Source organism: Haliaeetus albicilla, chromosome Z, assembly GCF_947461875.1.
Source record: "Haliaeetus albicilla chromosome Z, bHalAlb1.1, whole genome shotgun sequence".
Taxonomy (NCBI): Eukaryota; Metazoa; Chordata; class Aves; order Accipitriformes; family Accipitridae; genus Haliaeetus; species Haliaeetus albicilla.
In genome coordinates this window covers 38,946,188-38,971,248 of record NC_091516.1, presented here as the reverse complement: position 1 = coordinate 38,971,248, position 25,061 = coordinate 38,946,188, and the positions used below count along the sequence as shown (strand labels likewise).

General features: G+C 38.2%; 1 protein-coding gene across 1 annotated transcript in view; it reads right to left on the bottom strand.

Moving 5' to 3' along the window:
- FBN2 (fibrillin 2) overlaps positions 1-25,061 on the bottom strand; it is a 175,589-nt gene that overhangs the window by 80,488 nt on the left and 70,040 nt on the right. The window contains exons 12-19 of the mRNA XM_069777396.1: positions 19,706-19,825; positions 19,008-19,133; positions 18,227-18,349; positions 17,093-17,215; positions 11,110-11,262; positions 10,159-10,212; positions 4,189-4,314; positions 1,540-1,665 (exon numbers count right to left, since the gene is read on the bottom strand). Coding sequence (XP_069633497.1) covers positions 1,540-1,665; positions 4,189-4,314; positions 10,159-10,212; positions 11,110-11,262; positions 17,093-17,215; positions 18,227-18,349; positions 19,008-19,133; positions 19,706-19,825 — 951 coding nt within the window. The remainder of the gene's footprint in view (positions 1-1,539; positions 1,666-4,188; positions 4,315-10,158; positions 10,213-11,109; positions 11,263-17,092; positions 17,216-18,226; positions 18,350-19,007; positions 19,134-19,705; positions 19,826-25,061) is intronic.

Sequence of the window (25,061 nt, the reverse complement as noted above, 5' to 3'; positions counted from 1 at the left end):
AACATCTCTCTTTACCATACTCTTCCTCTTTTTCTGTCTAGAAGATTCCTTAAGAAACATGCACATTAAGGGCACATGGTAAGCTATTTTCACCTGAACATTATGGATACATACTAGGCATTGAGACAACTTAGCAGAGAAAGCACTATAAATCCATGGGAGTGTGATAGAAGAAAAGCCCTACTCTGAACAAGTGCTACTAATTTGTAACATACAGGGAGAACAGAAGTTTTAATTTTTAAGCGACCTCTGAAACACACATGTACTAAAAGACAAAGGAACATAAATTCTTTTGAACAGAAGGGGTGAAGAGGTGAATGATTTGATACTGCCAGAATTTAAACCATTTCATGAGATGTTTTGAATGTAAACACATGTTCACTTTCCAAACAGTTGGAGACATTCAAAACACTATTGCCCCCTCCATGTTGCCTGCTTCCACTCCTCTTCTGAACGCTGGCAAAGAGCAAGTGAGTGCTCTTCACCTGCTTAAGTGCAAAGTTAGCCCATTCAGCATATGCTGCTAACGAAATGGTGTAAGTTACCCTGACTGACCCTACACAGCAAGAATGGTTTATAGAGTGCTTCCACTTCCCTTTCCAAATGTTTGTTTAACTGTATGGCAGTAACTTCTGTCTGATCAGTAATAACAAGCAGCTGAGGACAATGTCTTCTACTTCAGACAAATCTGGACAATGACATTGGTTCACATAATAGGTGTTCCATAACAAAGGATGATAGCTTCCCCATCGCCCACTCAAATGCAAGACTATTTACTATAAAAACTTTCTAATGATAACAAACATTGAGATTTACAGATCATGGAACCAAATAAAAAATAATGCAAAAGACCAGTAAAATTCTACTACTCTGAATACTAATTAAAAATTGAGACAAAAGCTAATGCTTCTATTTTGACTTTTTTTGTACAGCCTTAGGTTTTTTTATAATTAAAACTTCTCATTAGTTTCTGCTATGTAACATTTTCATTGCCCTAACATCTGTGTTCATTATAAGAAGTTATAAGAAAGCGATTGTGATTATACTGTAAAAATACAGGACAATTTTAGTATCAACAGACAGTAATATCCAGATCCTAGAATTCAAACATCACATAAAGCATCACAAATACCTGAATTTGATCTAGAATTAACTATCACCACAGACTGAAGGGAGAAAAAGAAGAGACTCTGTGATCAAAAGAGATACATTTCCCCAAATGACAGACTAGGTGTCCCTGCTACACGATCAAAGGCACGCACATATTCCCCTTTATTCCAGCTTAAAAATGTTTTATCTAAGGAAAGTGAAATATTTTCATATAAAAATTAACTGATTACTTTGAAAGAAATTCAATGGCAGGACCCAACACACTAAAAATAATTGCAGAGAAATTACAGGAGGAATGCAATGATTTATGCAATATCTTAGCTCTGTCCTTCCCTCTGGTATTTGTCACCACCCTGAATCTTTTGTGATCATTTAGCTTTAATGTTACATAGTAAGCAATAAAATTAACACAGCTTGCAGATTTTTCACCTTCACATGTGTCTGTCTCAGTGCTGAACACATAACCCTTTGGACAAGTGCAGCTGTAACTTCCAGGGGTGTTTCGACAGTGCCCATTATCACACAGCAGCCCGTTCATTGAACATTCATCAATGTCTGCAAAAAGACGAGTTAGACACACCAATGAGTGCAAATGCCATGAGATGCCTTCACCTCCACAAGTAGCCCCTGTTGCTTTCTACAGCAACCAGGGTATCAAGCACACTGAATAGGAAAAACCCACAAATTAACACCACTCCCTGAACTCCTCTTACACTAACTGCAAATAATGCTAATAAAAACCAATCAATCTTCCTCATTGCCCTATTGTTTATTTTTAAAAAGAAAAAAAATTTACAATTTTAAGCTACTTTCCTCTAATGCCCATCACATACCACAAATACTTAAGCTTATAGAAGAATACTGACAGGATAGGCTGTAATAAACCTGACTCTTCATCCTGCTTCAGGGTGTCTCCTATATTTTGACTGCTTGATCTCCCAAACTTAACACTGCAACTGAAATCTTAAATCAACTAGACTTTTTAGAGAGTTTAAGTTTAAAAATAAAGAATAAAAACAAGAATGCATTATAATTACAATCTGGAGGCTTCTGGTTTCCCAACTACATTAGATTTTGCAAGCTATGCTTATAAATTCCTTTAGGATTCAGACAAAAAAGTCTAAATTTCCCTAGACTATTAATCGAGATTTAAGTTTGGCAGATGTAAAGAAGCTCTTCTAAACTAACCTGTCCTTAGTGTAACCTCATCTGATTTTAATGAAGTAAAGGAGAATGGATTTGGAATTTGATGTTTTCAAGAGCAATAGAGTTTAATTTTGAGCTTGTTGTTACAATCCTTTAACTCAAACTAGAAGTGTTATGAAAGTATTTCCTTAGAATCTCACAGAATAACTTCAGATTTGGACTGTCATCTATTGTGATATGCACTGTAAAAACATAGACTGATATAGCTCATGCTGTAAAAGCACTTAAAACTGACAAGAATACTGTCTGCATTTGTCTGATGACCACTTTTTATTTCCTAGCAGCTCATAATCTTTATCACTAATTAAAGCATTTCAACCCTTTGAGTGTTCATAATTAAATTATTTTGTGCAAAAATTCTCCTGTCTATGAATAAATGCATCCTCACAGTCAGTATGCTGTATTTTTATTTAAATAATTAAACACACATATACCTATACTAGCATTTACATAATCCCAAGTGTAACTAGATAAATAAAATCCCTTGCCATAAAATCCATTTGGAAAACAAATACTATATGAAGTATCTTTAAAGAAACACCAATAGTTTTATGCAGCAGTGCCCTTCCTGCCAAAAGGTCGTATTTAGGGCCTTTAGAAGGTAACTAGCTGTAAAATTCTTTAAATCAAGCAGATGAAAAGAAACACTTTGTGTTTGCTTTGCATCACTAGGTAGGAATGTTTGGTATTAAAATTATACCACAGTTATATAGTCCAGGTTTTCCCTACCAAAAATGGTGGGGTTTTGTTGACCACAAATACCAATGATAGGTCAGTAAACCTTTAAGTACAGAGAGCAATAATTCCCCAAAACAAACACATCAGATGGTAGGACAATACTTAAGACTTTCTAATGCTTTCAGATAGCTTTCTATTAGCTTTTAATACAAACAAACTTCAGTTTTCTGGTTAAAATTACAGGACTATTAACATGACTATAAGCGATAACATTGCACAATGTACCTGTGGTATAATACACTTTTTTTGGATGTATGAATTCCCAAAAGAAAAAAAAATACTGAATTTCATGTATGACCATGAATAAATAAATAAATAAAATTAATTGGACTGAGTGTGAAACTTATAATATAGGTATCTTCTGTTGGGTATTCATAAACACTTGCAAAATATGTATCTAGACACTGCAACAACTGTCTGGTATAAACCCAAACCAAACTACAAATGACAATTAGAAGTTCCTGAAGTGAATCATTCCTGTATACTGGTGACCTGAAATTCTGGAGAATAAAAGAATAGCTGTTACACTTGAGCGCACTGTTCAGAGGTGATTTGTGAAATCCTAAGAGTGGGTCATTGCTTCCTTCACAAGCTGAAGCTTTCAGAAATTAGAGGACTAAGTGTGCAGCGCTCCATTCTGCTGTACCTGTGTAACATGGGCACATCACAAATTACTGCATACTGCAGACACCGTGTACATAGGCCACCAGTTATAATTTCGTTGTAATGACAGCCTGTTACATTTTATTATGCAAAATCGTGACCTTCAGCTCTTGACAAATTATCAACCAGCCTTGAAAGGGACACATTTTAGGTGGTCTTGACAAATGTTACACATTAAAGTATAACACAAACTGATCCATGCTTTTGAGAAAATTAATTCCTAACCTGCAATGGTATCTCCTGCTTACACTTCCCAAACAGTAATACTCCCCCAACCAAATAACAGATAAATACAGCAGTAAGAATATTAGCTATGCATTGACTGAGAAAAGCAGTTTCATTAGAGATTTTTTTGCATTTTCATTGTAGCTTTAAGAAGTAGATGTCTTGCAACCTAAATTCTGTCAATGCAAATTAGCATCAATACAGGGACGAATTATTCAACAATAATAAAAAAATTGAGCAACTTACCCACACAATTCCTTCCAGAAGGATCAGGCTCGTAGCCACTGTTACAGTTACAACGATAGCTGCCACGTAAGTTTTCACAAATTCCATTGGAGCAAATATCAGGATCCAATGCACACTCATTAATATCTGTATTAACACAACACAGAAGACAACCAGACACTGAAAGATATGAAAAACCAGATCCTGTGATAGACATGGACAACACCTGACTCACTGGATGTTGGGGCTGTCACTCAGATCAATTATACAGCAAGGGTGCAGTCAGAAGGCTGAAAGAAGTGATTATTCCCCTCTATTTGACACCAGTGAGGCCAAACCTGGAATACTGTGCCCAGTTTTGGGCCACTTCATGAGGTTCACATGGGCCCACTCCTCAAGGCTGTCAATGTCCCTCTGGATGTTATCTTTTGCCTCTAGTGAATCAACTGCACCACTCAGCTTGGTGTCATCTGTGAAGTTGCTGAGGGTGCACTCAATCCCACTATCTGTGTCACTGATAAAGACATTCAACAGTATTGGTCCTAGTACGGACACTTGAGGGACACCACTTGTTACTGGTTTCCCCTTGGACATTGAGTCATTGACCATAACTCTTTGCACATGGCCATCCAGCCAATTCCTTACCTATCTAACAGTCCATCCACCAAAACCATCTATCTCCAATTTAGTGGAGAGAGAAGAATGTTGTGGGGGACTGTATCAAAGGCCTTACAGAAGTCAAGGTAGATGATATCTGTAGCTCTTCCCTTGTCCACTGGTGCAGTCCCTCCATCGTAGAAGGCCACTAGATTAGTCAAGCATGATTTGCCCTTGGTGAAGCCATGTTGGCTGTCTCTAATCATGTCTGTCTTCCATGTTTTGACATAACTTCCAGGAGGACCTACTCCATCTTACCATGCACTGAGGTGAAGCTGACTGGTCAGTAGTTCCCAGGGTCCTCCTTACTACCCTTTTAAAAATGGGTGTGATATTGCCTTTTCTGCACTCAGTGGGGACTTTGCCTGACTGCCATTTTTCAAATGATGGAGAGTGGCTTAGTAACTACATCTGCCATTTCCCTCAGGACCCTGGGATGCATCTCATCAGGTCCCATGGACTTGTGTATGTTCAGGTTCCTCAGGTGGTCTTGAACCTTATTTCCTATGATGGGGGGGGGACTTTGTTCCCCCAGTCCCTGCCTTGATATTCAGAGACTTGAGAGATATGGGAAGAGTGATTACCAGTGAAAACTCAGGCAAAAAATTGTCAAGTACCTCAGCCTCCTCCATGTTGGTTGTCACTAGTTCTCCTGTCTTATTTATCGTGTTGGTGTGGGTCTGTGTACATTTTCTTGTAATCTTCCTCTTCTGACCAATGTACCTGTACAAGCCTGTCATATTCTTCACACTCCTTGCCAAACTCAGCTCCAGCTGTTCCCTAGCTTTCTTGATCTCATGCCTACACATCTGGACAGCTTCCATGTTTTCACTGCCTATGCATTTCCTTCTTACACTTTAGTTTGACCAGGAGGTCCTTACTCAGCCATGCTGGTCTCCTGCCTTCCTGCCTGACTTCTTACACGTGGAAATCAAGAGCTCTTGTGATCTAAGGAAAATGTCCTTAAAAAGCTGCCAGCTCCGTTATTCTCCTTTATCCTTGAGGACAGTTTCCCAGGGGGTCCTGTCCACTGATTTCTTAAACAACTGAAAGTTGGTCTTCTAAATTTCAGGGTCCTGGCTTTAGTCTTGACTTGACCCATATCCCTCAAGATCATGAGTTCCACCAGGGTGTGATCACTCAGCCCAGGCTACCATCAGTCTTGACCTCACTAATTAGTTCATTTGTGTTGGTAAGCAACAGATCCAGTAATGCTTCTCCTCTGGTTAGGCTATGACCTGGATTAAGAAATTATCCTCGGTGCGCTCCAAGAGTCTCCTGGACTACATACGGCTTGCTGTGCTGCTTTTCCAGCAGATGTCAGGGTGACTGAAGTCCCCTAGCAGGATCAGTATGAAAAGAGGCTGAGGGAACTGGACTTGTTTAACCAGCAAGAGGGAAGATGAGAGGGACATCTAATAGCAGTTCTCTTATCTTAATAGGTGGTTACAGAGAAGATGGAGCCAGACTCTTCCTTGAGGTACACAATGACAGGGCAAGAGACAACAATTGCAAGTTACAACATGGGAAATTTTAACTGAACACCAGGAAAACAATTCTTCCCCATGAGAGTGATTCAGCAGAGATGCTATGGGAACTCCATCCTTGGAGTTTTCCAAACTCCACTGGGCAAGGCCTTGAGAAACGTGATTCAACTTTGAAATTACCCCTGCTCTGAGCAGAAGGTTAGGTTGGATGACCTCCAGATATCCTTTCCAAATTAAATCAACAGGGAACTATGTATTGGGTTTGTGTGACCAGGTTTTCGCAGCAGCAGGGGCAACAGGGGTGGCTTCTGTGAGAAGGTGCTAAAAGCTTCCCCTATGTCTGACAGAACCAATGTCAGCCGGCTCCAGGATGGACCCGCCACTGGTCAAGGCCAAGCCCATCAGCGATGGCGGTAGTGCCTCTGGGAGAACAGATTTAAAGGGGGGGAAAAAACCCTGCTGTGGAACAGCAGCCAAAAGAGAGGAGTGAGAATATGTGAGAAAACAGCCCTGCAGACAGCAAGGTCAGTGAAGAAGGAAGGGGAGGAGGTGCTCCAGGCACCAGAGCAGAGGTTCCCCTGCAGCCCATGGTGAAGACCATGGTGAGGCAGGCTGTCCCCCTGCAGCCCATGGAGGTCCACAGTGGAGCAGATATCCACCTGCAGCCCATGGAGGACACCACGCCAAAGCAGGTGGGTACCTGAAGGAGGCTGGGACCCCATGGGAAGCCCACACTGGAGTAGGCTCCTGGCAGGACCTCCAGATCCATGGAGAGAGGAGCCCACAGAGCAGGTTTTCTGGCAGGACTTGTGACCCCACAGGGGACCCATGCTGGAGCAGTGTGCTCCTGAAGGACTGCACCCCATGGAAGGGACCCATGCTGGAGCAGCTCGTGAAGAACTGCAGCCTGTGGGAAGGAATCATGTTGGAGAAGTTCATGGAGAACTGTCTCCCATGGGAGGGACCCCACGCTGGAGCAGGGGAAGAGTGAGGAGTCCTGTCCCTGAAGACGAAGGAGCAGCAGACACAAAGTGTGATGAACCGACCATAACCCCCATTCTCCTGCACTGTTGGGGGGGTAGGTAGAGAATTCAGAAGCGAAGCTGTGCCTGGGAAGAAGGGACGGGTCGGGGGAAGGTGTTTTAAGATTTGGGTTTATTTCTCATTACTCTACTCTGGTTTGATTGGCAATAAATTAAGTTAATTTTCCCCAAGCTGAGTCTCTTTTGCCCGTGACAGTAATTGGTTGAGTGATCTCTCCCTGTCCTTATCTCGACCCATGAGGCTTTTGTTGTATTTTCTCTCCCCTGTCCAGTTGAGGAGGGGAGTGATAGAGTGGCTGCATGGTGCTTAGCTGCTGGCTGGGGTTAAACCACGACAGTAAGAATACCTTGATGCAAAATATCTAGCCTGTGCACTCAGTGCCTGTCGTTCAAGGATCTAGGTAAGAAGTCATACTTTATTAGGTGACACAATTACTTTTCCTAATACAGAACTAATGCATAGGTCAATAACACAGCATTACAGGAATTATAGCATTTGTTGGAAATTTACAATTTTTCTCAGATTGACAGAACAGGATGATGAATTGAGATATACTCCTTGAATTTACAGTCCTATATAGAATTTCTACTGTAGTTGGAAAATTCCAAAATATTCATATGAACCATAAGAACAGGAACAGGCTAGTTTTAATATTTTTTGCCTCTGAGAAAAAGACAGGTTTTCAATACTAAGTTATTTCTGCCCATACGGTAAGCCCATTACTTTAAATAGTTCCCTTTCCAAACCCTGGAAAGAACAGTAGGGGTGCTGGCCTAGCTGTGACTTCACAAAAACCTTGTTTTATACTTGTACTGCTCAACTTTTTATAAAGGACATTTCCTCTTTAACCATACTGCAGTTTAGATGATGATTTACATATACTCAGACATGCATTTGGAAAAATCATGCTATCCCTGGATTAAACTCAAAGCTATTAGACATCTGAAAATTTCATAAGAAAATATGAATTAGTGTAATATTTCAGCTTTATATTTTCTTTTGAGCAAAAAGTTTTCTGTAGTTTACTAAACATTTTTGTGTCTTGGGGACAAGCCACACAATTTCATGACTCTCTCTCTCCTTATCAAATTAATGATTTCACAAGGTCCAGCCTTTCCTGTTACTTTTTATAATGAACCAGACTGCAAAATCTTTGTCCTCACCTATATCCAGATTTCTCCCACATGAAGACATGAAGGTTTTGTGCTTGTTAATCACAAGCTGAATGACAGAAGTAGGGATGTGGTGATGGACTGCAGTCTAATTAACAAGCTATATATCAACTAAAAGTCAGATAAAATCTTTATGACAAGAGCTTCACTGATAAAGTGTATTCCCACTCACTCTTGACAATGAGAATGCGTGAGGAACACAACAATTTTTATTAGGGATTGAATGTGGCAGCAGTATTCCTCTCCTTTAGCAAATGGAATTAGTAAACAAAGTGCCTTGGTATAAGCAAGAAAATTGTCTGCAAGGTCGCTGCACAAGATGTACAGAAAATACTATGGTTTTCTTTAGAAACCTAAACAAAAAGGGACTTTAGTTGAGACGTGAACCCCCAGGAGATTATAGTCTTTATCATGCAGTTGGTAGAGACCACAACTGGTTTTATGATTTAGTGAGAAATTGTACTTTCCATGTATCCAAAAGGACATATAACCTCCCTACCAGACTACATGCAAATTCTCATGGTAGGATGCTGTATATACAACAACATTAGGGTACACTACCATTATTTCCCCATGAGATTTAGAGATTCTTCAAATGGACCTTGCATAATTCACTGAAAAGAAAACGGAGAGAATTTACAGACTATGGATTTCAAATTACTTGTAAGTTTGGCAACATGTTAAGCAATGAGCTCATAGAGAAGAAAAAGCTATGCATATACACTTACAGTACTGAACAGAACCATAATTTCTTTTATTATAGTACTACTTTAAAAAGTTATGTAGGCTGTTTCTAAGTATAATAATCAGAGGGTCTCACTCTGTTCCTGCTGAACTGAATAGGAGCTTTAATGCTGACAAGGATAAAAGCCATACAGATTAAATGCCTGTAAATACTAAATGTACAGTATCTGCTTTAATTTGGCTGCAACTTTATTAACTCATCAGGGAACTATCTAGCCATAAATCACAATACTGTGTTCCACCATTCCTTCTTCAACCCACTCTACTTATTTGGCAGCTACAGCATGCGTTGCCCCTACTTCAGGCCTGGCTCAGCTATTACTTTTAAAATCCCTCTCTGTGGTACTAGAAAAAGCAGCTGGATCTTTACAGTTCCTTGTACTAAATGCAAGTGCTTACTTTCAGGACTTTTTTTAGGGGGATCTTTTTTAGTAAGCTCTCTTCCAACTCTAACTCACCAGAGAAATGATCCCTCCATGGAAACAGTCCATGTAGAGAACACTGGATCTGGAGTGAAAATGTGCTCTATTACTATCCCAGCTGACTGAAAATCAACTGCAAATGCAAGTGGTTGCTGTCATTCCCCAAATGAGGGAGAACTGTCTTACGCCTATTCTAAAAAAAAAATAAATTATAGGTCAGATCTTCAAAAAGGATGACTTTTTTTTCTTGTCAGGGTCAGGCAAAATCCAGTGCTGTAGAGAATTAGTTCTGGCCTTTTCTTTAGACAACATTTAATTATTGTACTTAGATAATGAAAATACTAAAATCAACATATTAATCTTGAGGCAAAAAACTCCACTGTAGTATGTTAAAGAAAAATATAATTCTGAGTATATATTTTTTTAACCTTGAATCATATACATTAAAGAAAATGTGCAACATACCTCGTCCATCCACAGTAATACCTATTCCACCGCTACACAGACCATGGAATTCAGCTACTCAATTGAAGCAAAGAGATGTTGGGGAAAAAAGAAAATGTTATTTCCAGTGTTTTACCTTCTTTAATCCTCAATCAAATCCACCTGATCATTTTTCAAAACAATTTTTCTACAATGTAACTAATAAAATGCCAATGTTCACATGAAATAACTACTTATAGACAATATAGCTAAATATGGCTAGTAGTATTCCACCCTGAACTTTCACATATATATAAAAATGAAATATGATAATAAGAATTAAACATTCAAGTGATTTCATTATAGTCTTGACAGAACTGTCTCCTGAAGTTACTGCTTTCAGCCATAATGCCAGTTTTACTTCATTTCTTCTACAGTTTTCTGCTATGTCAGAAAATGACACTGAATAGAAATACTGTCCAAGATAGATGATCTCAGTTGTATATTCAAGAGATTTTCTTTTAATCAATCCCCAGGTTTATTTGGAGAACTGATTCTTACAAAATGAAATACAGCTTTCTAAAATTAATATCGGCTGCTCTTTTAAACTGTATTGATTTGACTAGGAAACTTACAGATTCATCAGAGAACTCTGCTTATTCTCTTTAAAGTATTATTCCTTATAGCTAACACTTAATTCAGGGACCCAACTTCATCCATAGCATACTCATGTCCTTTGTCTTGAATTTTGTGACAGTCTAGCCAGCTCCAGAACTAGGTTCACCTCAAATGTTACAATGCATAAAAACACACTCAACATAAAATACCATTTTTTCTTTAAAGGAGAAACCATTTCCAGAATCAGTGTACAATTCCATTAAATACCCTATTCACTTCTCTTTAAGAAATTAAATAAATGAACAACCTGATCTGAACAAGATTTTTTTAAGTCTGTATGTTCACTGTAGTATTCAAAGAAACACAAAATTTTACCTGAGTTTTTAGCAGGGCAGGGGTGACATGGCTCTCCAAAACCATAGTCTGGATTGGCACAGCAACATTCAGACTTTGTCACAGCACCAGGGAAAGGACGGACACACGCTCCTTTTTTGATGCTTCCATAGCATGTGCTACGCATGTGAGTATCTAAGAAAGGGCAAGCAAAGAAATAATTTATTTCCTTAGACTGAGAGTGAAATATATGTATACTATCCAACAAGAGCTAAAAAAAAAAATTTTGTTCAACAAAATGATTACACTGACTACATCTGCATTGCTCTGCTACAGTAATCCTGATGGCATCAAGGCCAATTCTTAAAATGGTTAGCTCCTGGAGCTCTCTCCAGAGCACTTTAAAACCACTTAAACTAGCATACTGTGAGCAAATTTAAAAGTATTCCAAAGGACCCAGCAAGGTGACCCCCACACCAGAGCTGCTTTGAAAATCTGTCAACATATATCTCAATAAGAAACACAGAATGGCTTGAATCAGCATGTGGTGACTAATTTTTCCCTTTGAGAAGTATTACAACCATAACCTGGACACACAGATCTCCTGTTTACTTCCAAAATTGTTCCTCGTGTAGGATAACTCACCAGCAGCCCAGGGCTGCTAATATGGGAGGTTACTTATTTCCGAAAGGAGGAGCATAGTCTCCTACACTATTTACAAATTCTGATCAAAAATGGAATTTCAGCAGATTGTTCAGACCAGCATTTACATGACATGGCTATCTTAACAGGTTTACATATAAACTGGCACCAGTACTGGATTAGCGTTAAGATATCAAAGAGGTCCCAACACCTAGCTAGCAACAGCAATTTAGCAGTTCTTACACATGACTAGGTAGTGGGGAAAGCAGCATTACTGCCTAGAATATAAGAAATTTCTGGAGGTTTGTGATTAAAAAGCCACTATGGAAATGACAGCCCTGGGAGAGGGCTAGAAATCATGGCCAGGACAAATTACCTTATTATACAGAGAAAACAGATAATACCTGGAAGGTCTCTAACCTCGAAAATCATGCCATAAAAGACAGCAGAAAAGTTTATAGGACAGCCACACAGCTGTAGGACTCACCATGTGCATACTGCCAATCTTGCAGCTGATTTAGTCATATAAATCAATCTGACTGACTTGACCAATAAGATGGGTCTTCCAAAGCAGGCCTTCAGCCCTACCTTTGCAGGCGTAACCATCTGCTATACTTACCCAAGAACTATGACAAAGTCTCTTAGACTGCTTTTTATGTATTTTGGTTTGGGTTTTGTTGTTTTGGTTTTTTTGGTCATTCCAAGGTTACATGCCTTTTTTGTATGTGCTTACAAGATAATATTGGAGATCTTCTAACAAGCATGGGAGTGGGCAGTCCACCCAGACATGTGGTTGAGAACTGCAGGATACAGATGGAGTAAATAGTCTTTAGTTTTGACTCCTATACTTCTACAGACACTTGTTGGAGCTACAGAAATACTCTTTATTTCAGGCATCTTTATGGACAAGGCCAGAACATGGCTTTAATTTATGCTCCTTGTCAATCTCCCAGTAAAACTACCATGCACTGTGGCCTGGACATGAACCTGCGTGCACTCAGAAACTGAGTAGAGTCTGAGGGAATCCAGACAGTTATCTGCTTAAAAGGTGACCCCAAAACAACAAAGAAAATTTGCTTGACAAATCTTACAGTGGATGCTGAATATCCTGTGCCAATCCAAATAAGAACCGGCAATTCCTTATGCGTTCTGCCTGCTGAGTGTTGTAAGCTGGCTCCTATAAAACAGGATTGCCTGTTCATAAATGTTTTCTCTTGCTTTTGGTATCCCATGGAACAGATAGTTCTGGGGCACACTTAAATGTGGCCCAGATTTCAGGGCTTATTCCTTGCCAAAAGTCTAGATGAAGCCAGTACAATTTGCTTGCACTTGACAGCAGGAAAAGACTATTGTGCTTTACAACAATCAAGAATTTTTGCACAAGAAATGTCTGTTCATGTGTTCTGCAAAATAATTAGTTGCATCACATCCTTTCCCTCCACCTCTAACAAGTCTAGATGTCACTCTGCCATGCTCTGCCATGAATAAAGGGGCTTCAATCATTGCCCTGTCACAGAAGTTAAGGCTTTCTCCTAGTTATGTGTCTGGGAGAGAATGGGGAAGCAATTCAAGGGAAGGAAATGGCACCGAGGGAAACTGCAGGGGAAGAAAAGACTGGAAAGTGTGAAAGAAATACTCTGTAGGAAGATCTTCAGTATGTGAATTGTGGGAAGCAGTTGGAGGAAGCTACAGATGTCCTGAGCAACTGCTCTGCGTAAGAAGAGAGCAAGTGCTTCTCCACATAAGCCAATGTTTTTATATAAGAAGCACAGGGAATTTGGGGAGGATTGCCTAACTAGTTATAGGAAAACAGTCTTACCTACAGTCAATCACTCACAAAGCCTGTGCAGGATGAAGAAACAAGCTGGCTCCCCCAGAACCAAAACGTGGTATGACAGGTAGAATGTCCTCCCTTGGCTGTGCTTCCCATTCTGATAGCAAGGACGAGAAGGACAGGCACTGCTTTGTCCATGGCTTAGTTGCTGCAGGCAGCTCACCAAGCTCAGGTTCCTCATGTCACGACAGTGCACCTTACTGATGAACCTGCACTGCTCCCCATGTATAGTTTGATCAGCCTTTGGCTATGAATTTCAGAATGCTGTAGAACTTATTTTATGCTCTGGATCAGAGTTTAGCATTGGTGCTGGTGTAACTGTGTACCTCCTTATAGGAAACTTCACTGATTCCCAAAGAACAGCATTTCTAGAGGCTGTGTCTAGAGGCTGTTCTACCAACTGTTATCACCACCATACTTGTGGTCAAGGTCAGGTGGACCAGTGGTTGACCTACTCGCAGTGAAAGTCACTGCACCAATCCAGGTGCCCTAGGTCAAACCATACAATGCTCATGACAGGCACTTTGAGGTATGGTTCTGCAAAATAACCAGGGTGAAATAAAACTTAGCTGTTTTGTCCTCAAAGGCTATAGCTTTGGGCAGAGATGTGAACTGCAGACTGAATTATAATTAAAAGTGTCTCAACAGAGAACAAACAACATTGAGCAAAGCTATAGCCATAGCTCAGTGCAAGTTCTGAGGTGATACACAAATGCACACACACACAGAACCAGCTGAGATATCCCGAGCATGGAGCTGCTGTTAGAAGTATAGCCAAACCTGAAATGCCTGCAAATACTCGTTTGGCTCTGAGCATTTATCTAACTGTTCCTTCTCCAAGCATTTGTTCCCCCTTGCTGTAACTTTTTTTCCAAAGTGGTATAACATTTTGTGATTGACTCTGCCATACTTATTAATACTAAATAAAAAAGCAATTTATTCTATGAATAGTCCCACCAGAATCAATGGCACTATTCAGAAGTAAAATACAGTGCAAAGTAAGAGAGAATTAGACTGTAGGCTCTTTGATTTTATGTTTTTGCTAATTGCCTAGCAAATTTGTGGGAATACTCTTAAAAGGAAGTAACTTTTCTAACCTTCAGACTACAAATACTCTTCTAGCAGCCACAATGTCTGAGAAGTATTATTTAGCTCATGTAATATATGGGACAGAACAGCCAGACAGAGAATTCCTGTGGTTAACACAGCATGTGTATGTATATATACACACACACATATATATATACACATAATTCTGAACAGCAGATTGGCTTGGAAATTCTATTCTAAAGGTCATGTATGAGGATATTTTTGTTATGCAATATTTGAAATTTCCTATATTACTTTATGCCTGGAATAATTACATCATCTTCTTAAAAAGAATTTTCCATATAAATCATGATTCTACCTTACGATTTTTGTCATATTAAGGATATTTCCTGTTGAAAATTTAAGCATTTATGGTAAACCTTAAACCTATGTGACACATGAAGCTGAACATTTTCAAATAAAAAATAGTGTTCACAGCTGATGGCCAACTTGTGAAGCCTTTAGCTAGTTCTAGCATGCTAGAACTGTAGTAGCATTAGGTACATGAAAGCACAGAAAACTGAGCACTGCATTGATTCTTTGCAGCTGTATCACTAACGGGGTAAAGATGAGGCAAACTTGGACCACAAAAAAGGTACTGAACAGCTTGTACTCAAATCTGCTGTGTTTTGCTGCTGCCACTAAGCAGTGAAATTCCTGTATTAAAAACAGTATACCAAGCCTTTTCAGATTGTTTTATCTTTTCCTTCCTTTTCTCCAAATGTTTAATAAACAACTTGGCTACTACATAGGAGAGAACAAACCTTGCTTTTTTTGGTTCAATCTTTAGTACAGTTTTGCTTACTAAAAAGTCTCATTTATTTAAAACAACAAATATTTGCGTTCCAACTGAGAGACTGAGAATGCGTTTTGGCTTTTATTAGCCTATTTTTTAAGCCATTCTGAGTTTTTATTGTGCATTTTTTAAACTGAAGTGGTAACAGAAAGGAGCAGCTTGCACAGGCACTTGATAGAAATGCTTGCACTAGATTTTATTTTAAAGAATGATGAACTTCTGCACAATTTAAGAATTTATTTTAAATTAATTGATAATAGCAACACAAGGATGTAGTATCTCACATCCCTTTGGTGCAAGATAACCTCCAAACACTGTGATGGAAGTCTGTCCTTCCTTTGTCTGGACACATGTAGATAAGACATAGCAGATAAGACGTATATGCATCCATCAGCACGAACAACCATAGTATTGATTCATATATACAACTATTGCAGAGCTAAGCTGATGGTTTCCTCTCTGCCTCTACTGCTTCATGACATAACCAGCTGGCCCGATCTAATACCAGCTCCAATGGCAGTCCAGTAACCAGCAGCCTCTAGCACACAAAGCCGTGTACCAAAAGTGAAGTGAATCTGCTGTGATGCTGCCAGAGGTGCGCTTTTCAGGCAAGGAGGCCCCATTGCAGGCATGTTTGCCTGTTGAAGCTTAATGCCGTGCCTATCCATTAACTGAGCCTTGGGTCACCAATATGCATGATGATAGATACATTCATGAGCTAGGAGAGAAGAAACTTAGGGAATATAGAACTGATGTTCTGATATGCAGAAGAAGGGAAAGACTGTATCTCCAGTGGATTAAATTGGTTTAAGGAACTTTGCAGTATCACAGTCCCTAGTGCATGTAGTTCTACCACTCTCAGTAATTTTTATAAAATGTATATTATTCTCCACCCTCTTCATCAGCAATCAGTAGAAAACAAGGGACTGAATACCTCTTGCCCTCTACCCTTTTTTATTCTTCATCAGGTTGAAAATGCTCCATTTTTGTCCAGTGAGCTCCCTGAAACTATGCTAGAGAGGAGTTGGGTGAAGAATCTCTTAACTGTCAACCAGTAAGATTTGAGAGGATAAGATGCTGCAGTTCAGATTGTATGACAAAAGACTATTTATCAGCAGACTAGAAAATGTATGCCTCAAAACCAAAAAGAGATGCCAGGAAGAGTAAATACTGTAAGTTTAATTTATAGGAATAACAGGTAAACAAGAGGTGGTGCCACTCTGATTCCACAGAGGAATTTAAGCTTCCTGTCTTTTAACACTAGGTTTATGGGATAGGACAATGCAAGACTTCCTAATAATTCTTAATAATGATATTTGAGTTCACAGAAACAAATCTATGTAGTTTTCACTATTTCTCCTGCTAGAGCTTTTTCTTTTTTAACACTATGGTACAGGGAGAATAAAATGTTTTCAGATTAGAGAAAGAAATTAAAAGGGGAGTGCAAAAATATCAGTGTCACAACCAAGATATATACCTGTTTTAGTGATGTGGAGTGGATGATATGCAACTGAATATAAATATGTATATATATCTATACACAAATGCACATACATGAACACAAACAAATAACAGAACAAAAGACAAATAATTTGATGCATTTCTTTAATTTGATAACCTGATAATTCCACTTGCTTTTCAATGAAAAATAAAATCTCACTTACCTACACACACACGACCATCAACTCCAACAGCCAAGCCAGGTGGACACTCGCACCTAAAGGATCCTTCAGTATTTATGCAATGACCGTTCATGCAAATTCCTGATGTCTGACATTCATCAATATCTATAAGGAGGCAACATAATTCAACAATCTATTTGCTGTTTTCAAGCAAGATTAAAATTAATATTTTTAGAACATTATCAAATGACTTTATGATAGCAGATGAACCATCAACATATCCTTGTTTTATTTCTAATAAAAATCTCATCTTGGAATTACACTAAATAATCAAAATTCCAGCTGCATATTAAAAAAAAAAAGAAAACAGAAAAACTGTAGGATTAGAGGCACCTCAGATTCTACATTAAGCAAAATTAATGATAAATATTCCCCTTTGTTCATCCCATGTTACTGTAATTTTCTTTGAAGTGTTAAGGAAGCACTAATCACAGAATATCCATATGATGGTAAATCTTAATTTTGAAGAACTTTTCAGTGATCATCAATTTCTATCTAAGTCTACAGCCCAGCTGCATGTACACTAAGAAAACCACAGTTAACAGAAATGGTTCAACTTCAAATCAGAAAACTGACAATTTAGATGATTTTGCACTTACTAGAAATTACTCAAGCCCAAACCTTGTTCTACTGGCAGCAACAGGTATCTTCCATTAGTTTACTTAAACTGAAGCCAAATCAGACCTATTCTTAAAATGTTTAATGTAAGTTTTCAATGACCTCACTTTAAAAAGTTTGTAATGCTTTGTGGCACATATGATGTCTTAAGTGTTATGCACTCTGAATTGCCAAATAATGATGTGGAAAACATACGTATGTTCATCAATGTAAAGCCTTTTAAACCTTTTAGACTTCCCCCCAAGACTTTTCAAAAGCTAATTTATCATCTGTTGTAGCTTTCACAATTCCATTAAATAATTCAGTTATTTCTCTCTGCAAGTTAAAGATCTATTTTTATTCTAGGCAGCTTGAGAAATCTACTGTAATGAGTTAGCAAGGTATTGGTATGATATTGAATCCACGTGATGAGATTGCCATTCTTGCATGAATGAGTGGACAGGAAAAGCCATTTTCAATCAAGATTTTATTAATGTGTTACTCCTCAGCTCTACATACCAGTACAATAACGCCCATTTGGAGCCAGAACAAATCCTGGTTTGCAGATGCATTTAAAACTTCCATCTTCATTTATGCACATCCCATTTAAACACATGTTTGTAGTGGTACACTCATCATGGTCTGCAAAACATTGCAAAGAAAACTGCTTACAGTTCCACACCTTCCAGAAGATGACACAGTAAAAATAAACTATCAGGACTGATGCGACATGTTCCTTCACTTGCAAGTTAAATTCTACTCATAACTCTGATGAAGCATCTGAAGAGTTTTCACTCTATAGACAAAGCAGCAAAATTTTTCCCATTGTGATCAGTTACTTCGAGTGTTTCAGCAGACTGTGTATGGAAGAACAGGGTGCATCTGTCTTTCTTACACGAAACGATAAAAAGCTTCAATCACCTGATAGAATTAAGAGCTTGTTTATCTAGGAAGTTTTTTTTGACACAGTATAGTCAAAATTAAAACCAGTTATTTCTTCAGCAGTGCTGATATATGGAGCACTTGCTATGAAGCTTTAGGGAAAAATGTTATTCTTGGCACTGAGTTACCTGGGACTCTTGAGGAGAGATGTAGCTTCAAAAACAAAAATTATCTCAAGTTTTCTTTGAAATCATGCAGTTCTGTACAATAACTATTTGAGTGCAGTGGCTACAAGTTCATCTCAGGTCGTACCTTATTTCAAAAAAGGTAATCCTTAATGATCCTTAATTGTAGTATGAAGTACAATTTCTAGAATCACCAAGCTAATGCCTGCCCCATTATTTAGAAGAGTTCTTACCCACACAATTTTTTCCATCTGTAGTCAGTTCAAACCCAGCATTGCAAATACACTGGAAACTTCCATCAGTGTTTACACACCGGCCATTTTTACAAAGAACGCCATTCTGGATGCACTCATCTATATCTAAGGAAAAAAACAAAACAAAACAAAACCACACAATCAGAGAATTACTGTAAGATAAAAATGTATATAGTGACAAATATTGCCTTGAAAAATACTGGCATGTTATTTAAATATTACTTGGAAAAAACTTTCCAAAGATGGTGAAGAATTTATTCTCATTGCATCAGAGATAGGAAAAATATTATTTTACAGACCTGTACAATAAATAATAAGTTTTGTGATACTCAGCAATTACTTTATGAATACCTTTAAAAAGCTACTTACACATTCAGCTGTGTACATACATAAATATACACCTGTTGTACTAACACTCTATTTCCTGATTTTTTTGTAGAACTCCCAGCTGGGGAATTCCCTGGCCAAGTGACATATATTCCAGAGTAATGGATAAATACTAAAAGGCAACAACAGAACAAATGGAATAGTAGCCCAGAACTAGAGCTCCAACTAATATAACAACTGTTGGGATTTACTGAAATTGCATTGCTAGGTATTTTTTGAACTCCAATGGGATCTGACATAAGGCATCAGAATATCTGCAGTGTGAATAGACGTGAAGCAAATTTTCTTACCAATGCAAGCTTGTTTGGTAGGAGTTCTCTGGAAACCTGTGTGGCACTTGCAGTAATAGGAACCAGGTGTGTTGACACAGTCTCCATTAGAGCATGGGTTTAATGTGCATTCATCGACATCTGTTGGCAGCACAGAGGAGCATTAGTGACTTCACAATGTGTACAACATTTTTTTCAAGTCTAGGAGTTTCTAAGTGAAAAAGACAGTAACTAACAGTCAAATGCTAAATACTAAAACTTGTTCTTGATGCAAAATCATTACTTTCCTAAGAACACAGAGCTGTTCTTAGTCCAACTAGGCAGACATTTTTAAGACGTGAAATGCTACTACTTAATTTATACGCATCTTGAAAGCAAAAAATATGTGTGAGGATTTTGAGACATGGGATCTGACAGCTGCCTAGTGAAAGTGAACAACGATTTATTCGATATAGTTTCATATAACAGAATGACCATTCATTCTTCCTTGAAATAAAACCAAAAGAAATCAAAATTGGCATTTTAATATCAGAGCAGATCGTGGCATCCACCCCCCACCCCCCCCCCTTATATTACAGGTTTATTGTAGAAATCGGAGGAGAGGCCACACACCAGCAGGAGGGATTCTTAATGAGACCACAGTCTGTGCAGAACATCTCAGTTATTTATGCCCCACTGCATCCTCAACCCCAGTCTTTGCATTTGAGTAATGCCAGACTCAATCTAACCCTTCTCTATAATGTACCTTACTCCCCTTTCCAAATGTTTTGGTATTTGGGTGCAACCAAACACACTTTAAGCACTTTAAATCTCAGGTGACTGCTCAGAAATAACTCCCATTTGACACAAGCCTCTGAAAAGTTTTAACTCCTTTCAAGAACCCTTCCCAAGTTTGATCCTCAGTAGTTACCAATGAGTCAGCTGTGTCTTTGGCCTGAGTCGGCTATTCCCAGCTCTAAAATAACACTCATTGTTCCTCCCAATTATGCTCCTCTAAACCCTCCCAGGATCCTTGCCCTCGGTGATCTGGCGAGCAGAGTGAGTGCACCCCTCTGGTCTGGCAGGCAGGACTGCTGCCTCAGTCTCTCCTGCAGCTACCAGAGGATGATCTGAGCAGCTTGTCTCTGGTACAGCTAAATTCAGAAGTTACAAACTGAATGGATCCCTTGATGAAATCCCTTTCTTCATCAATCACCTTTGCTAATTTGACTTTTTTCCCTCCAGCTATGCCCTCCATTTCACTTACAGGTCTGAAATTATTCATCTCTTCATTTAGGTAGGCTTTAACACCACAAAGCCAATGGTGATTTGCGGAGTTTTTGGTATCTGGCTGTAAACTGCCATAGGAAGTTGGGGCTAAGTAAAGTCACTGCTGATCAGTTCTTAATAATGATGATTTTCCCATGTATTTTGCAGTGTATGCTACCAGAAATACCAGGAAAAAACCCAGGGTAATTATGCTGATCATTTGTACTCACCTTTATCAGGTCTAGTTCTAAAACTTAGTTCATTACATCTTGGAAATAATGGGATGGAATGAGAAATTAAACTTATAAGAACATTTATATGTTGAATAAATGTCTACTTCTAGCAGTGTTGTGCCATGAATGACTTGATTCTAAAAAATGGCCGAAGGTGCAGTTTTGTTCTAATTTAACTATAAACAAGACCATACATTTCACAGGATTTACTGTGTTAATGCATACACAGTTAAAACCAATAGCATCAATATACATATCAAAGAGATCTGGGTTTACCCAAATCACTGATTTAATGAGCTGACTTACAGCACTCCTGGTGCCCAGATACAATCAGATCGTTTTGGGTAAACAGTTAAATGAATAAAGGCAAAGCAAATGGAAGAATCAAATACCTCCTCTCACACATATTTAGCTCATCCACATTTGCATAGCAGCTGATATCACCACTCCAGTAAAACCACAAGAATGAAGCAAGATAAAGAAAAGAGAAATTCAGAGTGTTAAATACAATGAGAAAACAGTAATTGTATCTTTATACTGCAGTAGACTTCTATGTAATTATAGTAGTTTCCTGCTCTCATGCTTCTCTACAGTGCCTGGCTATTGAGATGCTCTTTCTCATGAGTGCTAGATTGGGCATTTTTAACTCAGTGCTCAGCTGATATGCGAGGTCAAGGAGGATCACACATAATTCCTTCAGAACAAAGTCCTCAGCTACCAACAAAATGTCAAACTCTACATCATGTTTTCAGATTAATGTTTTGTCAAACATCTTAATTCAAATGACTTTATCATATGTTTATCTTGCTTTTGTATAGGGGAGGACAGGGGGAAGATATAAATACTAGATGTGGCACTCACCTATTTTGCTCAGTTTTCCTACAGAGAATAACATTTATTACTTTGTTATAGGCTACAACTTGCTTAATCTGTTAAAGAAAACATGTTCATGCTAGAAATGTATCTCACTGTAAATTAATTTATAAATTGTACAGCAGGAATGCAGTGTTCCTCCATGAAATAGCTGACTTAAGCTTAGAAAATCCTTCCAAAGCCATGTGCTTCAGATGATTTCCATATAAAATATGCATCTTAAGATGCTCTTTTTTTTATAAGCTCTTGATAAAAGAGAAAAATGGCAAATATATGTTAATATAAAGGAGTTGTTGGCTTTGAGTTTGCATTGCAAGCATGCATATTCCAGCACTATAAACAGGAAACATCTGAGACAGAGATATTTAACCCATTTATTCTATCTCTGAGCACACCCCTCTTCAGTGTGAAATACTTCTCTTTCACCACTTGCATCACACTTATCTCCACTTTTCAGTGTTTCACCTGTAAAACTTGTCAGAATTTCACTAGACACAGTATGGAACTTCCAAAACCCCCTTAAGACTTACTGTGATGAGTATGAAGATGTATTATGAAATTTAAAATACAGAGATTAGTATTCGCAAAACAACTAAAATTCGATGCAGCACAGCTACAGGCTTGCTGCCACCTTCAAAGTCTTTACAGTTCTATCCAGATTTTTTATAAACAGAATGAAATAAGGAAAGGTAATAATATTACAGCTGTCTATCAGTTTGGGGAAAGGGACTGACCATTCAATGTCAGATCACTTAGGACACTTATGGTCCTTGACCCGTCAGGAATGTTTCATCATGAAAGCAGCATAATACAAGTTTAAGTCAGAGAGCAGCATGTAATGCCATTATTTTTTGATTTGGCAGGATAATTTTGAAATAAGACTTTTCTTTAACTCTATGCAAAATATCTAATGATTTCCGGCTTCTTAATTATTGCTTGGGGAGTAGGCAGCCAGAGAGAGAGAGCAGTATGGAAGCAGTGTTCATTTATATACCATTAGCATTACCCCATGCAGTGAAATGTTACTGTTCCCAATGCCCTAAGACTGTTCTTTCAGTAACGAGAAGAGTATCCAAGTTAGATTCAAGAAAGCCTTTAATTTCATTTAATATGAATCAGTACACACAGAAATTCCATGAAGTTAAGTTCCTGACAACTTTTTTTTCAAGGACAACTTTCTGTGTGATTTATAGCAACTACCATTCACAAATCACTGATTCAGTGTGGCACTTAAGATACTCTGCCTACTTTTTTATAATACAATTAGAAAACAACAGTGAAACAAAGCTGTGTTATCTAAGATAAATATTCGTAGAGTACTCTCTCTTATAAAAAGTCTTCTGAATACAAGCAGCTACTCAAAAGGCAAACCACTGAAGAGTCAAAATAATTAGTAATGACTGATCTGTTTCACACAGAAAAAAATAGGCAAAATAACAACTTAAACTTGATGGAAGCCATTATTGGGGTTTTTTTTCCATTCTTTCAATCTAGGATATTACTGTAGCTGGCACAGCATCTTCTGCTTTTATTAAACAAGCTGAAATTTTTGTTTTGATCCCAGTGCATCCAAAATTGCCTCAGTTTTCAGACTATTGTTTCATGCTGAGGTGTGCATTATGAAGTGGAGACTAAGTTCCCTAAGTGAATAGACCTTTTTCCTGGGCACATAACTGTGTGTTAGAGAATTACATAGGTCATCCATTTTTTCTTTCCATTCACCCATCAATCTAGGTTCTCAGTCTTCCGGCACTTCAACATCAAAATGAAAATCAGATACAATTTCACTATTATCACAAGCCTGGAGCGGAAGGTGAACACAAGGCTGGTGGCCTACAGAGTGACCCCACAGAAGAGAAAGGAACAGAGTGCCAGCCAGCTGTTAAGAACACATTCTATCTCTCAACCAGTTTCAGTACTCAGACATGTAAATCGGGTGGGCCTTTTAAAACACAGATGATTGTCCTACTTCATTTTTTCATGCACAATTTCTTCAATAAGAATTGAAAAATAAAAAAGTTTAAAATAAATCCATATAGCTTTATTTGCTGCAACCTAAGTAAAAAGGGGCACAAAGATAGAGCAAATGAAGCATTTCACAACAGACTCAACCACAGAGTTTAAATTCTGCTCCAGGCTAATCCAGAAAGCCACTCTCAGATTAAATTAGTACATTAATACCTGGTCATTTAGGCTGGGAAGCCAAAACAGAGCCAAAGGCACTGAACCACTTCTTTTGTGCCAGTGGTTATTGAAACTGGTATTCACTAAAAGCAAGTCTAAAAGGTCACCCAAGCTCAGGTGAGGCTTTTGGTTTACCTACTTACCTGAAATTTCCTAGTATTATCAGTTCCTAGTATTTAATCTGGAGTTACCTCTTATTTAGGAGTTAACCTTACCAACTGCATCAATATTTGCTTTAGTTTGACTTTATTTTCCACAATTCATTTTTTCCTTGACTCTTAACTTGCATATGCCACATTATCAATATCTGCATTTGATTAATCATCAAATGTTTGTAATAGTATCAAAGCATACTAATTTTTATGTCAGCATTGCCATTTATTTTCCATGCTTCGCAAATTAAAAAAAGTTCTTTGTGGGTTTAGCAGCATTCAGATCTCATATGCCACAGTGAACTGACACTTAATCACATGCCACCTTTATGCTACTTTCTGATATGAAGCACAAAGCATCTCAGTCAAATTTGTCTTACCTTAACACAAAATTATTTTATTGACAGGTGATACTGTGCCTTTCCATGGTATGCAGGCTTATTTTTACAGCTATGTGCTCTTTCAGTATATTTCTTCATGCAGAATAATTCTTTATAAGCATGAGCAAGCATTTATCATAACCATGCTCTACCACAATGTTATTTATCACTGCTTTTTAATGATTCAAACACAGGATGGTTGCCTCAAAAAGTACAGTTTAGAAAGGCCTTTCACTTTTCTCAGTTGCTAGCTTTGTAACAACCATATATTCAGATTTTTATCATTAGTCATCTTAATTTCTTCATT